Raw genomic sequence first — 16,336 nt, forward strand, 5'->3', positions numbered from 1 at the left:
CAGCCCATCCAGGCTAACAGAGCGTATGTACCAAATTCACAGTATCAGCCTAAGTATTCAGTTCCACATGACTGCAGGCATTTCTGTACCTTTTCCTATCCCAAGAGGCATTGGTTTTGAGTACTAGCAACAAAACCAGCTAGAATCAACTTCTGAAAACTTATCGCCTCAGTCACCAGCAACTTGCAATGTCAATGACAGATTCAAGTACTTCCAAATTTAAATATTTTGAGACATACTGCTTTTTAATTTGGAATCTCTTACAATAAGACTCTTTCTTCCTCTCACCTTCTAGCTTTTTAACTGCTCTGAGCTCTAAAGAATCACTTACTTGGAAAGTATACTCAGCTCTTTGCTGACTTGAGCTCTATACTTCTTCTTTTTCACCTTCTCCACATTTAACATTGTTTTGCTGAAGTACTGAAGTATGGCAGGAACATGAGGCAGAACCAAGCGGCAACCGAGGCTGAGGGGCTCTGTAAGGGATGCAACAGTTAGTGACACCCAACTCTGCTGCAAGCAACAGAAGGGAGATCCAACCCTACACAAACAAAGGGGAAATTAAGACAAAGGTTTTATCAGTGAAAGAAAAAACAAATGGGAGTTATGAATGTGTAGGGCAGCTGGTGGCTGAGAACACGCACCAGCACTTGCTGTGACCAAGTCTAACGCATCTGAGATGGGACCAAAGAAAGCATGCACAGAGAATAAACACTCTCCTCACAGATGTCAGTAACAGCCCTGGTTAGTGTGGGCTTACCAAAACATACCAAGGACGTTCCTCGAAGGTAGAAACCATCTCCTAAAATGACTGGAGCATTTATACGTGTGGTTTTCTTTATTCTACCACTGACCTCCTGCATAAAATCAAAGCTGCCATAACAAGGACACACTCTCGTTTTCACTAGCTTTGGGTGTTACAGGTGAAAAATGACTCCACAGCATCAAACACAGTACACTACCATTCCTATCTACTACCTCTCAAAGATGGCAGGTCTCTCCTGTCAGGGAGCACAGACTAAACATCAAAGTGATGATCATGCGCATACAGGAAGGGGGCCTTTATATAAAACATGATGTTAGGCTCAGAGCCAAGTCAGCAATGCAGTTCTTAAACTTATATCAGTCAAAGCTTCACAGTCGAAGCAGGTCAACACCACATTTTCCTTCTTCATAAGGAATTTCTCCATGCTCAGGACCCTGACACTCAAATGTGGATCTCATTAGTCATTAAACAAGCACAACTTTACAGTCCTTGAGCATGACAAGACAAATTTGTACACTGACATCTCCACTGGGAGGTCTCTCTCCCCAGTATTCTCAGCCAGCACAGACAACCTCATCATAATCTAATACCTCCATCCAAAGCACCCAACAGGACTCTCACAACTCTTAGGCAGGCATACCTTCTGTCATATCTCCAGTGATCATGACAACACAGCCAGTCACACTCAAACTGGAAACCTGCTCCGTGGGTTCAAAATCTGGGCTGTTGAGAAGGCTATCAGCTATGTCCATCACAAGACTGGATGTGGCCTCAGATAGGTTCTTGGCTGACAGCACAGCAAACACATTTGACAGTATATCACACTCCGGGTGATCTGGCTGCTGCTTGGCCAGCAAGGGGAAATACCTGAGAGAAAGATTATAAAAACATTAATTTCAGAATTTTCAGCTTATAATTCTCTTGAGTAAAAAGTCATAAAAAAAAAAAATTGCTGTCTTCTACTTCAACCAAGGAAAAAGTGCAAAAAACCACAGAACAGTGTCACGAAAAACAGAATGAATGGAGGTTGAGAGGTCATAAAGTCCCTTTTCTTGCTTCAAGGTAGCATCATCTAAACTTAACTCTTTTTTCACAGCCTGAGTCTCCTGTTAGTCTGCTCCTAGCCTAATGATCTGATACCATTTTTTACAGAAGTTTGTATATAAGGTCTTCATGCTTACAAATGATGTCTTAAAATTAACACCAGACACTTTGGCAAAGGAAAAGCAGTCTGTGGAAGAGGCAAAAATCACTCAAGACAGCGGAGCTGGAATATTTCACAGTGTCTGCATTGAAAAAAGCTCTCTTACAACTTTCAGTAACAGACTTTCAGTCACAGATTCTATGCTGAACTTGCCATATTCCTACATAAAACAGAAAGAAACAGACTCACAAACACATAAATAGAATTATATATTGTAAAACTGACTTCCCACTTTGCAAGACTAGGAAGTCATCGGTCAAGACAGACATATCCTAAGAAGTCAGGCCTCCTCCTCCTCACCTGTGAGTTGGGTTTGGGCTACATATGTGCTTAGTTGTTAATATATGGGAAAAGCAGCCTACTAAAAAGTGAGCACTTGCATAAACTGAATTCCCAACTGCCTTGATGGCTATAAAAAGAATAACAGTCTAATGGAAAAAGAAAATATGTTTTTTGACACAATTATTCATACCTTGTCATTGTGCTCTCTTTTCCTTGAATTTTGTGTATTCAGAAGTACTTAGGCTTGTTTGCCAGAAGAACACTTACCTGGGATTCTTACTCCAGGTGTGAATGAGTTTGAGCAGAAAAGTTGGAGAATATTGACTCTCTGAAGCCAATCTGCAGACCTGAAGGAGAAAAAAAATCAGATACCAGTGCTACACAAGTAAGTAAAGCCACTCAAAAACCTCATCTCTAACCAAGACATTATATTCTACAGTTTACCTTTTTTATGAAGTAATTTCATTCTCGTTTTCCCAACTTCCTCAATATTTGTCAAATAATTCAGATTATCTCACTCCTATTTATGCACTATTCCAGCTGACATTTTTGCCCTCCCCTTGAAACTAGCTCCCCATGAAGCCTCATATTTGCCACAGAGACCTGGCAACCTCTCCCAGACATACCTATGAGATCTCAAGCGCAACACCCAAAACTCACTCCACTCACATTTTCTATGCCCTGGCCGCAGCACATTCCGTTCCAGCATCTGGTCTGTACCTACATGGCCTCGCTGCTATAAAAGCACCCTCTCTGCTCAGGGAGAGGCTTGAACACTGTACTGCACCCCACGAATGGGATCTTCTAAGACGGTTCTGTGCCCAAACAACCCCACCTAAGAGGTGCCCAGCCTAAGACATACATAGGAACTGCTGCTCCTTCCAATGACAGGACACAGGCTAAAGAGACCCAGCACGGGTCTGGCTCTCTCCTCTCTGCTACTCCACAACCCGGCAGGCTCTACCCAAGTCATACAGCTGGGTTTCCACTCTGACCACTGCTGGACTGTCAGCAGGGCACTGTCAGTCAACACCTAGGCAGAGAAGGCTCCAGTGCATTTGGGGGTGGTAGCCAGGACGGCGCATGCACGGTTTAGACTAGCTCAGTTTGCTCAAGATCTGAGCACAACAGGAAAGAAGGTAGTCTGACCATCATAGCCAAGATCTTAGAAAGCTTCCTGTCCTAAAGGCTGGTAATATTATTCCCCTGGATAAAACAGAGCTTTCGTGAATGACATACAATGAAGAGTAAACCATTAATCCAATCCTGCAGGAATGCTGCTGTGCAGGCTAATGATATTGAGCCTCTGCAGCAAAACGCACAAGTCAAAAAGATTCTTCTGCCAAAACCAAATCTTCATGGAGTTCACCGGTAGGGACTCCAGAGGGAGTTTCTGGATCGTACTACCATCCAAGCTCCAAAACTAGCTGTCTTCCCAACATCTATAAGGACAACAGGCATTCTAACTATTTAATAACAATGTTACATCTTGTTCAGAGTACTCAGCACTTGCAAACACAATGCTCCCTGAAAGCATTAAGTGCTTTGCTGACTTAAAGCCTGAACCACATGCCTGAACTGCTCTGGGACTGCAGTAAATGTTCACTGCTTTGCCCACATGGCACCCTGGTTGTGAGAAGACTTCATGGACAAACCAGGACCATACAACTCCCTGTTGCTCAGCCCAGTGAAACCAGCCCAGAGCTACATGCACTCCCTGGTACTAATTTATCTATTTTTATGTGTTTGTCACATACACATACAATACATCACATATTGTTACTGGTGGAGCAGAGAAACAGGGTAGGAGTAAACAAACATGATGTCTAGAGAAGCAGCTCTGGGGTTTCACAGACCACAGCAGTTACTCCCAGTGCTCTTTGACAGGCTTTTCTGCTGCAAGGAAGTTGGACATCTGGATACCTCAAAAGCCTCTGTGGAAAAGCACTGTTGGAGTCAGACCCTCTTACTCAGTTACCCTTTGCATGCAGGCAACTACTTTTAGAGCAGACAACCCAGCAGCTGGTACAGGCATTCCCTGACAACCCCAGGGCCCAGTGTACTGACACAGACAGCACAATTTCATTTAAATATTGTGTGTTCTCTCTCCATCTCACAATAGTGCATTTTTCTGGCTCAGAGGTGATCTGAATTTCTCTGATAAAAGCCACAACCCTGTGCTTTGTCACTGGGCTCACATGGAAGTCCCAGCGGGCAGGCACAAGAGCACACAGCCCACTGACAGACCCTGCTGGGTCCCTCCATTCCTGCAGTAGCATTTGTTTCTGCAGTCCCCTACCACAGGCCCAACAACTGTCACACAGGAAAGTAGCCAAGTGCACCTATAACTGACCAGTATTACTTAGCTCCCCTGAAGCATCCAGGGAAGAAGTCTGCTTCTGTGGTTAAAGAACAAAGAAATGGCACCCATTTTATTCAGATTAATTAATTTTTACTTTAACCTGTGACTTGATTATTCCAGGACTAATCAGACATGAGCCAAGGAGCTGGCCTTGTACAGAGACACTGGAATGCCAGAATCTGTCTGAGGCCACATCCAATCTGGTAACAGACATAGCTGACACGATGGACTCCAGTGCAGCTGGAGTTCTCTGTATGGTACATGTTTCACACAAGTTATTTGGAAAACCAAGAAATACTGACCTGAGGCCACACTACTGCATGGAAAATTGCATCAATCTCTTCCACACTAAAGCTGTAGGTCTCATAATCAGAAAAAAACTCTGCCACAAGCTTGAGACCAAGACGTCTCAAATTCTTCAGTGGATTAATCAATCTAGGTTGGACCTGTAAAAATAAAACAAAAAAACCTCAACCCAGTTAAGACCTTTTCAGAACATCTGCTAACTACTTGCTCTGAAATTAAATACAGCAATTAATTGACCACAGATACATCTTTGCAGAAATCTCTGTTTTCTCTTGTAATTTGTTCACAATAGCAATCTACATCTCACAGCTGACCTAATTTTTTTTAAGAGATGCCTGTTCCTGCATTGAGTCGGTCACACAGGACTCCTTCAGCTCATAAAAAATCCATGCTGAGAGGTTTAAAACAGCAGCATCTCTTCCTTTTGGACAAAATGCAGAAAGCTACACCACAATTACATTTCCAGCCCTGATAGTGAAATAATTCTGTTTTACACTGGAAAGGACCCAAATCAACCCTCCAGAGTGAAGTTGTACTTTGCACTCTACTGGGAAGAAAAAAAATCAACAGAAGCAGAGAAGGGGGAAGGAACAGAGAAGGCAAGAATGTGAATCACGTCTTCCAGTGGCATGAGGTGGGGGGTATAGCATTTGTATACAGGAGGATGCTTCCTGTACCCATTTAGCGGTCACGTTCCATAGCACTTCTTGGAGAAAACATTTCAGTAAGGAAATCAGCTAATCATGAAGTTATTCATGCACTGATGCATTCTGACTCTTCTCCCTGAGAAGAATCTTGACTTCAGTAACCTGAATTATTTCCATACTGTGCAATGCAGCTCACAGCACAAACAGATGGGATAGCTCCACAGTGCAGAGGTACTGAACTCCAGCCTCGGAAACAACAAAGCCACGTCAGAGCAAATAAAGGCCACTGTCCAAGACAGGAGCTGTCTTGGGTCTCCATTACTTATCATGAACCAACACACAGAACAAATGCTTATATTTCTTACTTTGCAAAGCAGCTTTGGTGTCAAAACCTCACTGAAAGACATCACTCTTGTTTTTATTTGATGTACTTACTGATTTCTGAAGACACTACCTTCTACCATGATACACACTTCTATATTCCCTTCCCTTTGCACCCAAAATCACAGGTAAAAAAGACAAAGATGGTGGAAAAGCAACCAATCATGTTCTTGCCCAGGACCTCCCAAGCTGTGCTGAATATGTACTAATGGGAGTGCAATTAGCTTCCAGGCAGCAAATGAGCTGTTTGAAAGCCCAAAGAAAGCCCAAACCAGGCTACTATTGCTAACAATGACCCCCAAGTGAATTAATTTTGGGTCTCCCACTGTTCAATCACCATAAGAGCAGTTCTCTGAAATCAAGTCTTTTGAGAGGAAGAAGAAACTCAATACTGAACATAATCAGTAGGAAACAGTAAATTAATAACTTGTCCTAAAGTGGTCAAAGTTGATGTTTAACTCTCCAGGCAGTGTCAGCCTGCAATAAATTACTCTCAAACTCCAAGAATGTCTTCTAATCATTAGTCAAGATAAACAGATTTCTCACACTCTTTCCTGAGCTTTTAACATCTCATGGACTAATGAAGTGCTAAATTAAGTTCAGAGAAATGAGGGACTGTCACTCCTGACATTACACAACAACGACAGGATTACTGTAGCAACACAGGCAAAACGCGACTATCCCAGCAATGAATGAGGCAGCTTTTAAAACTCCTGTCCTAGTTGAAAACACATAGGCATATGCAATCCATTGCCTAAATTCAGACTGTGGGATGCTGCTGTTCTCAAATTTGCTCATCTTCTTCATAAATTAAGACGGTCACAAGGTTCTCTGCAGCCAGCAGGCAACTATGAGACCTTGGATAGTGGCTATTGCAAGGGCTTGCTTCGTTTGATGGGTTTTTTTCAAGGCAAGTTCTAACCTCGAATGCTTGCAGCTTGGGTCTTGGCAAGAACACATGTGCATGGTGACAGAACATTCATTACCTATCCCACTTGCTCAGTGCATCATCTCCTAATGCCTTTCACCACTGCAGCGATGATGATGACTCTGCAGCTTGTGAACCTCATATACAGACAGGCTTTGCACCAGAAAGACAGAAAAGCCTGGCTCAGTGTTATAGCTTCTAAACTGGCAACAGCTTGGGGAAGATAGCTTGACGAGAGCTCAGGGATCTCTGTGCTGCTCTCCTGGGTACAGAGAGCAATAAGCAAACGTGCCCCACCTTTAGGTGCAGCCAATCTTTAACAGAATGTTTTCCTCACCTGACCCTTTCTGTATATACAGCCATTTCCCAGCCAGAGACAAAAACATTTGCAGTGCTCTGTAGATACCTTGCTAAAACACAAACTGTGACACTGCATTAGTAGACTATTCCTGACACAGAGCTGCTTCTCATGTGCTGCAAGCGTGGCTGGTAGCCATGTTCTTCCTGTGTCCCTACAATCACTGTAGATAATTGCTGTGATCATGCACAGTGCTGAGCTCCCCTGAGGTCTAGCACTGCAACAAAACACCTCATGTGCAAGTTTTGCTCTGAAGTCCTCAGCCAAGGAACTTTAAAACCTCTCCTTCCCTTGCTCATGTTTTATCATGGCAGCCAAGAAACTCCATCTTTAAGGCAAATTTCAACTTCCAGCTGTAAGATCTTGTTACATCTTTACAACAGATCATTTAGCATTCCTTCATGCCCATTCTCACCACAAAACAGGCAGAAGCAATGCACAGAGATCACCTCCAACTCCCTCTTTGGTGTCTCAAACAAAAATGTAGGCCAAGTCAGCTTTCTAAATGCATTAACTCTGCCTCCACTGCCTCAGCCCTCCAGCACTTTCAGACAAGTATCATTGGCCTCTATTTTGACAGACATCTAATTGCTAAGCTTCACTCCACAATGGCATTTAACTTATCTTTACCTGAACCAGAGAGGTGTGTTGATATGTGTAAGCTAAGGGGAGGAGGAGGGAAAGGAATTTAATTTACATGTTTGATTGCATATTGTTTGCATATATTGTACCTTTTCTCTTTGCTGGAGGATGCAGGATACCACAGCAGTCATGCAGAGCAAAATCTGTAGAATTTCAGGCAGGTATTGCTGGATCAAATGTCCCATGTTTTTCAACACAACTTCCAGACCATTGAAGAGGCTATGCTGACGCCCAAGAGGTAGGACTTTAGCTAAATCCAGCTCTGACATACTTTGCAGGACTGCAGTCTGGCAAGGCCCTGTGATAGGCAAAGGGACAGCAAATTATCTAGAGAGGCACCAAGAAAACACCCACTACCAAGAATAATTTTTCAATGAAAAATAGTGTAATTTGGCCCTAAATTACAGATACACAAATTCAACCTTTAAAATAAGGACAAGGACTCCATCTCTGTGACACACAGACATCTCCCACTGCTACAGTATCAAAGAACTTTACAACCTCTGTTTACCACCATCAAATGCAGGCTAGCCTATGATGGCAGCTACTTGTCATTCCTGGCCTGCTACAGGTTTTTTGACCTTGGACACATAAAACAAAGCAATCATGCTCTGTAAGGAAAAACTCAGGGGAATCCTAGCCCTTACCAAGGATTTCCTTTCATCCTTTCATGGCATGCTTAAGAGACAAGCACGTAACAGTACTAAGCATATTTATCCTCCCACATCTCTACCGGTCAGGAGGTACCATACGCCCAGGTTCTACATGGTTGTACCTACCATTACTGAATTGCTTCACAGCTTCAAAGAGTAGATCCAAGAACATCCGTATCTCTTCTGGCAGTGAGCCCGCAAGAAATCGCAGAACGATTGACATGCGAGTGCCTGCTGAAGACTTCCCTTGTGTTTTGCTCCCTGTTTTGTTTCTCATCCTGCCATAGAGAATCCTTCAAGAATCAAAAAAAGAGGTTGCATCAGCTTTCAGCAAGCCATTTCTTTTCCAGCCTCTTATTCTGCAGGAGAAACTCCATTTAAAAATATTCTCTACTGAGAAGTTGAGTGGAAGTTCTCCCTTCCAGGGTCCCCACTGCCCAAAAACATCCCAGTGAAAGATCAGCTTCTGCTACTATAATGGAAGCTTTGCTGGAGACTTCAGGTATAAAGCTCGTTACCTGCATGACAACTCATATCACTGCCAACAGCTGGCAATACTCAGTGAACTAAAATGTTCTCACAGTTCTCTATAATCCTTAACAGAAACAGTACACACCAAAATGCTGCTTTTAAAGAAAACACCTTTAACAAAATACATTACATAAATGTGTTAATACAGAAGCCATACAGAAGATCACAAACTAAGCTGTCAAACTATATCTTTAACCATAGATTTATCTCAACTTTAAAATGAGAAGCAGCAGCATTACATCTCTGCTCATGGTATTCTGACACAAAGTTTTTAAACTCACACTTCAGGACACACCTCATAAGAACAGGGATGAGATCTGGTCGATGCTCTGCTTTTACTACTGAGGTCTCCTCAGAAATACTGAAATGGACGATCTCTTCTTTAAAACTCTTGTCCTCCAGTAGCCTTTGCAAATTCTCCCTGAGAATAATAAACATTATGTGAGGGCAGGGTTATAAAAATAGACGGACAGACACACACATGCATCTATATCTAAGTACTTACCTATATAATCTATGCCATACAAAAAATATTAAAGTACTATTTTTTCACCTTTTTATAAAAAATATTTAAAAAGCCAGCAAGTTCAAGCTAATTATGCAGAGTTTCTTCAATCATAAACTACAGTTTTATGCTGTCACTTTCTCTGGATGGTCATAAATCATCACTACAAAAGATTTCTTTGAAAATGATGGAACTACTAAGCACTTCTGACACTATTCTGGGACAGAATGGAAGTGTTATCATTTTCCTCAAACAAAAAAAAAGACACAGATCAACCTCAAGACCTTATTTTCCATCTTAGATATGAAACATACAGCTGGCTAAAATTAAAATTCTATAATATGTCTACAAAAAATACAGGAAAGACTCTCTCTGAGGTAACTGACCCCAAGAAGGATTCTGATATGTCAGCAGCTTTTACCTGTATGGCAGTAGATGAGGATGCTTGTATGTCATTATACAGTCAAGAGCTATTCTTTGTACATTCTGGTCTTGATGGGACAGTAACTGCAAATAACAACAGAAAGAAAATGAGTCCCATCTAGAAGGCAAAAGTGTTTACTAAAAATACTGAAACAACCCAAAAGTTCCCAACTCAAGCAGGTTTTGAACTAAAAGGAAAGAGAATGTGTGTGTTGTCAGTATAAGGCCAAGATGTCACTCTTAAAAAGTGGGCATGGTTGCTGATAGTTCATATATACTTTTCCCTCCCATATACATACAATAGTTATATTTGGTTTTTTGTAATTGTCTTTTGGACCACTATCAGTTTGCATTTACCTCCAAAACAGTTACTAGCTATGTATCTGGGAAGACTGGATTAAAAAGCAGACTACCCAAACCATTCCAAGACACCTGTATTTCTTTCCTGTGACAAACACAAAATACTCGTAAGACTTGATACACAAACCTCACTGAGATTTGCCCTCTGTTGAAGATGACTTTTCATAACCTAGGTGCTAAACAGCACCAAGAAGTGGTCACAGCACCATGTCTGTCTGAGTTCAAGAAGCGTTTGGACAACGCTTTCAGGTACATGGTGTCATTCTTGGGTGTCATGTGCAGGGCCAGGAGTTGGACTCCGTGATCCTGATGGGTCTCTTCCAACTCAGTATATGCTATGATTCTATGATTCATTAGAATGGGGAAAGGAATTTAAGAAAACAGATCATTTCCCCAGGCAGCATCTTTATCAGTTCTTCAGTCTCCCACCAAACAGCACAGGCTGGAGTCATCAAAGATCGCTTTGTCATGAGGTCCCTACGCCAGATGGACACACCAACCATGACAATACCTATACTAAGACACATAAATGCAAATAGTAAGTGATGAAGTAATCTTTCTTTTTATGTCAGGCTGTTCTTCCTGCACTGTTTTGACCTGTACACAACTCTCCAATATTTTCCTAAGAATACAGGCAAGCAAGCACATGGACCAACTCTTTTTCTAATCAGTACTCTGAGGTAGATTGAAACAGAGTGGATGTTTATTAGAGATTGTCAAATTTAGGGACTAATGAGTGAACCTTTCAACTTCCACTGAGGGTGCCAATTTAATACAATTTTACAGCCCACTGCCCACAGCCTCAGAAAACACAAACTGGGAACAATCAGAGCAAACCCCAAAGATCTGAACAAATCCACAATCCATGAACCAACAAAACCCTGTAAAATCAAAAAAGGAAAAAACAAAACCCTTTGCAGAATCATAGGAAAAAGACTTAGAATCCCTCTTAAAAGTAATATTTTTGACAATTCTTTCAGGAAAGTCCCTCAAAAAGGAATCTTAACAAATGGAATACGCTTCAAGAAGAAATTCTGTTTTCTTTTTTGATGAAAATGATCCATCGTTCATAACGATCATACTATTTGTAGACAAAACATTATAGGACAAGGACAAATCTCCTTGGGTCTTCCTTGTTCTCACCAAGCTTTGCACTCAAAATACTCTTCCAGACCCTGCAAGAAGTGGAAGTGGAACAGATTCCCTTTGTAGCCACTCCTCCACTTTGACAAAGACTTCTACTTGTCTGCTGTCAGATCTGTTTGCATGCACCACTCCTGGCAAACTAAGCCAGGTATCTTAAGCAGGTCTTTGCTAAAGGGGCTAATTTCAAGTGAAGCCTGCTAGAAAGCCCTCTTGAGGACAGCTCCTTTCTCAGCTATCATGGCTGAGTTCAGAAAATGAGAGGTTTCTGCAGTATCAGACACTTCATTCACATAAGAAAGAGTTCATTTATTAGCAGCAATTCTAAAAGCCAGCAAATACCTGGGTATATAATGCATTCAACTTCTGCTCCAGATACAATGCACGAGGATTTGAGAATTTAGAAAAAACTTGTAAGTGGGCTATTAGTTGCCTGTAAAACAAAACAAAGCAATTATTTTTTAAAATTTCCAGAAGAGACAAACCTGCATGATCACAAACAAACAGGGAACTTTAATTAAAATTCATTAAAAAGAAAGAAAACAAAAAACAACACAAGAGGATCCCAAGTCTATAGCACACCAAGAGATGTCCTGTTCCCTCTCCCAAGCAGCTCCTTTCAGCTGCCACTTTACTGCACAGAGAAGGCCATTTCCTCAGTAGCACTGGATGGGCTCAGTTTTTGATGAGAAAGAAGTACGGTCAGGATGCAGCTTACTTCTCTCTGCCAGCCCAGCCTTGAACACCAAACTGGTGAATTTACCTCTTGGTTTATTCACTTGTCCTTAACTGGTGCCCATGTTGCTACTACCAGCCTGAAGGGCTGCATTCAGCCACAGACTGTGCTGGACTGAACTCTGGGCTGCAAGGACAGGTGAGAGCCAATTCCTCTAGAAGTAGCTGTGTCACCTCACATCGGCCCCACCTCCACTTCATGGGAAGGGACAGAGATGACCAAGATAAGGAAGGTGTGAGATCTCCTCTACCATATGTGCTGTGGGACTGGCAGAAGCTGTGTTCATTCAGCTGCTCCCCCTGGTAGTTTACACTGAACTCTCCAGATACTTAGCTGAGCTGCCCTCCTCCACGGCTGGGCACAGCTAAGGGAAGAGTATGACGCCTTTCAGCAACCCCACACCCAGCTCGGGGCAGGTGTGTGTCCTGCTGCTGCCTCAGCCAGACCTCACGGGCCACATGGTACAGGCACAGGCACTCTTACCGCGGCACAGGCCAGACTGCAGGAGCTGCTCAGGGTGAAGGGAACTCCAGAACTCATTAACACACACCCAGTAAATCTTTTATGCCTTTGTTACTGCTACCAGGAGCTAATGTTTCCAATTAACTACACATACATTTTGAGATGGAGGTTGGGAAAAAAAATAAAAAATCTTTGACTGTCACTGTATTTTAATTGCTGCTAATTGGCAGATACAAGCCAGAATCTGGGAACAAAATGAAACACCCATTGAGATTAAATGACAATTCAGGTCACGTATCAAATACTTGTCTTCTTCCAACATGTAAGGTAACATTTTTGAAGTTCTCTGTCATTGTAAGGACCATCATTTGCAGAAGAAATGTCAAAATATAAATCTCTGTGATGTATTTGTAAGGGACATTTGACAGAGGTCATCACTCATACAAAGACCCACTTCTTCCATGTATCCAGCACTGCAAACAACAACATTATAGCAACATGTAGCTTCAGTTTAACAAATAAAAATCTTGGTCCCTAAGAAGAAAACTGGGACCAAGCTTTATAATGGGCAGGAAACAGCAGAATCCTAATATTAAAATACCTAAACAAAGAGTCTTGCTTTTCAAAGTATTTGGCAATGCCCACAATTTTAAAAGACTATCAGATACACATGGAGAAGCCAGGAAAATGCAGGATTTTATACAAAATACAAGAATCTCCAAAAACTTCAGCATGGCTTCACAATACTACATAATTTTTGCTTAAAGTAAAACACACCACAGACTGTCAGCACATAATGAGATAATGATAAAGCCTGGGCAGTGTATCTGGATTTTTAGAACGGTGCAGGCAGAATTTTTGACTCTAAAGTGCTTATAATCTACTGAAAAATGACCAAGTGCAAGAAAAAGAAGAAAAAATAATATATACAAAACCACAGTTTGTATCTCAACGTGAACTGCTGAATCTGCCTTTCCATGAAAGCATTAGCAAGGGAAAACTAAAAATACTTACTTAGCAGCAGCTCTTCTTGTTTTCTTTTTCGGTAGTCCTACACTAATCGGTTCCCCCCCTTCCTTTTCTTCTTCCTCCTCCTCCTCCTCCATAGCAACATCATTCACCTCTTCCCCGGGTATTTCTTTTGCTGCTATGGTACCACTAGTTTTCTTTCTGAGATCCTGAGATGGAGCCACTAAGGAATCTGCTGGGTAGTACTCATTTCTGTGTTTAGAAAAAGAAGGAAGGAATTAAGAAGCACAGCATTTTTTAAGATTTCAAGGCAAGGACAACTGAAAACTCCACAATACACCATTCTTATTATTAATGCCACTGTGTCTTGGGACGTTATATGGCCAAAATTCCCAAAGAAGCATATTTCAGCAATGATATGCTTCTTTGCCTACACTTTGCAGAGATACAATATAGTGACCAAATACATTAGAGACTGGAAGTATCTGGTGGGGACAAGAAGAGAGACATTAATCACTGAACTGCTAGAGGTCTGTAAAAAGGTCACATGGAGGACATGAGGATTGTGTTTGCTGGAGTGGGCAGGTGAACAGTGAGTATAGCAGTGTGAAAATAAGGAAACTAACCTACTACAGTATGGTTAGATTTTTCCAGGAAGGCTAGCAAAACAGGCTTTCTAATATAAAAAGGAATATCAGAAACCTTCCCCTGCCATGAGATCACATCTACCCCATGTGCATCATACTGTCTGATATGTGCACACATGCAAGCCCACCACTGCACTCCCTCCAGTGGCAAACAATTGAATCAGCCTCTAAGGAATCAGGATTTTCCCCATCTGGGGGGAAAATACTTCCGTATTCTGTGATTCTAAATTAAAATGTATTTTCATTAAAAAAAAAGGAACTTTATTTCCACTGAAATCACTCCCTAATTGAGTAATGATGTTGTGACAGTGGCAAATCAATAAATGAGAGACTGAGCACCAGAAATGTACTGCAGGTTTCATTTCAGTCTGCTTCGTGTGTGAGCTTTCTAATAGAATCCACATTTCAATAAAAAGGTTATTTTAACTGGAAATAGACACCTCATCAGCCATGAATTCAAGAAATAAAGTCTGTAATGGGATAGCCAGTCTTAAAGCTCAGCACCACACTGAAAGCAATGTGTCCTCTTAACAGAAAAATAAATCTTACTTACCGAATAAATCTCAAAAGAAGTGGGGAAAGTTCCCTCGACCGAGGCTCCACTCTGTCTGGAAATTTATCCAGTGCTTTCCACAGTAGAAAACGGTAGTTTGTGTGGTCCAGCCGTTCACTGCAATCTGTTCTACTCCTCAGCTGCTCCAGAAAGACAGTCCCAACCGCTCCTTCTGGCATCTTCTCGCTTTCTGTTTCAGCAATGCTCTCCTCCTGTTCATCTAGTTCATTTTGCAGTTCCATTTCTACCAAAGAGATGAAGAAAATCATTTCAAGTTACTTTATAATCACCAGTAGCAAGGGATCCATCCCTCATCACAAAAGTAATACATCTGGTGACATGCACCTGTTTAGACACAACTGCATTAAACACTAATCTGAAAGGCATACACTGCTTAGAAAGCATTCTAAGATGCCTTACAACCCTGGCACATCTCAATTAGGCTGACTTCTCTCGAATAACAGAGAAGTTCACAAATGGCTGCATGCTCGTGGCATACAACCATAGGTAAATCTCAAGAGCACATACAGGAAGGACAGTTTGCAGAAATTCCACTGAATCCAAGAAGCAGAAAGATGGTCAGCCGCGTTACACAGGTTTTGTCATTGCTTCTGACCAGTCTGAGCAGAGCCAGCCTTAAGCACAGACAAAACTGCTGCATGGCTAACCACAACCTGCAACTCCCCTTTGTAATGCAGATGCCTTTTCTGTATACTTCTTGGTGTTTAGGACAGGAGATACAGTTTTGTCCCAAGCCTCTCTACTCCTGCCCTTGGGACATGACACTAGTACTCAAGAGCCCTGATTCTGAATTCCCCCATAAATTTGGGGCACATAAAAAAGAGTCACGTAATTCACAATTATCTGGGTAACTATCACAATGTTTAGGAGCGGTGACTTACCAGCATAAGTAGCAGCCCTCTCCAAATGTTCATATAAGACCTTCCAGAACTGTTTATTCTCCATTTCCTTTGCATGAGAACTAACAAAGCATAAGACAGCATGAAGTTAAAAGGAAAATAAAAAAAGGCAAGCGTCACTCAGCTAGTTAACAACTAACACCATCAAAAGCTTTGATCATTGCTTTAATGTGGGTGTTTGGAGACAGGACATCTGCACAATACAGCTGTACCACTTCCTTGCCTTTTCTCACGGATCCCAAATGTCAACCGTTATTAAAATAATCTGGTTGTATCTCATGACTTCAAATGAACTCAAATTGAGTAGAAATGTTCTCAAGCTTTCTACTGACTTCTGTATAGTAAATCATACAGAACCAAAGGAAGAATTACCATGGACTTAACTTTTGAAGAGCTGGTTTAATTTTTTTTTTCATTAATTCACTAATTTGAAGGGGGAAATCCCATCCTTTTTAATTGTACAGCTGAGGGGGGCAAAGAAGATAAAGTCATGCCAAAAGAAGACTAACTTTGGTATTTAGCTCAGCTGTCACCATGGTAAGATTTTGCTACTCTTTA

General features: G+C 41.7%; 1 protein-coding gene across 1 annotated transcript in view; it reads right to left on the minus strand.

The window, feature by feature from the left end:
- The window catches only part of UTP20 (UTP20 small subunit processome component), a 62,203-nt gene that overhangs the window by 26,519 nt on the left and 19,348 nt on the right, over nucleotides 1–16,336 (minus strand). The window contains exons 20-31 of the mRNA XM_064655323.1: nucleotides 15,761–15,840; nucleotides 14,859–15,102; nucleotides 13,704–13,910; nucleotides 11,834–11,924; nucleotides 9,987–10,072; nucleotides 9,356–9,481; nucleotides 8,656–8,822; nucleotides 7,966–8,174; nucleotides 4,917–5,060; nucleotides 2,520–2,599; nucleotides 1,407–1,633; nucleotides 332–476 (exon numbers count right to left, since the gene is read on the minus strand). Coding sequence (XP_064511393.1) covers nucleotides 332–476; nucleotides 1,407–1,633; nucleotides 2,520–2,599; nucleotides 4,917–5,060; nucleotides 7,966–8,174; nucleotides 8,656–8,822; nucleotides 9,356–9,481; nucleotides 9,987–10,072; nucleotides 11,834–11,924; nucleotides 13,704–13,910; nucleotides 14,859–15,102; nucleotides 15,761–15,840 — 1,806 coding nt within the window. The remainder of the gene's footprint in view (nucleotides 1–331; nucleotides 477–1,406; nucleotides 1,634–2,519; nucleotides 2,600–4,916; nucleotides 5,061–7,965; nucleotides 8,175–8,655; nucleotides 8,823–9,355; nucleotides 9,482–9,986; nucleotides 10,073–11,833; nucleotides 11,925–13,703; nucleotides 13,911–14,858; nucleotides 15,103–15,760; nucleotides 15,841–16,336) is intronic.

Source organism: Pseudopipra pipra, chromosome 5, assembly GCF_036250125.1.
Source record: "Pseudopipra pipra isolate bDixPip1 chromosome 5, bDixPip1.hap1, whole genome shotgun sequence".
Taxonomy (NCBI): domain Eukaryota; kingdom Metazoa; phylum Chordata; class Aves; order Passeriformes; family Pipridae; genus Pseudopipra; species Pseudopipra pipra.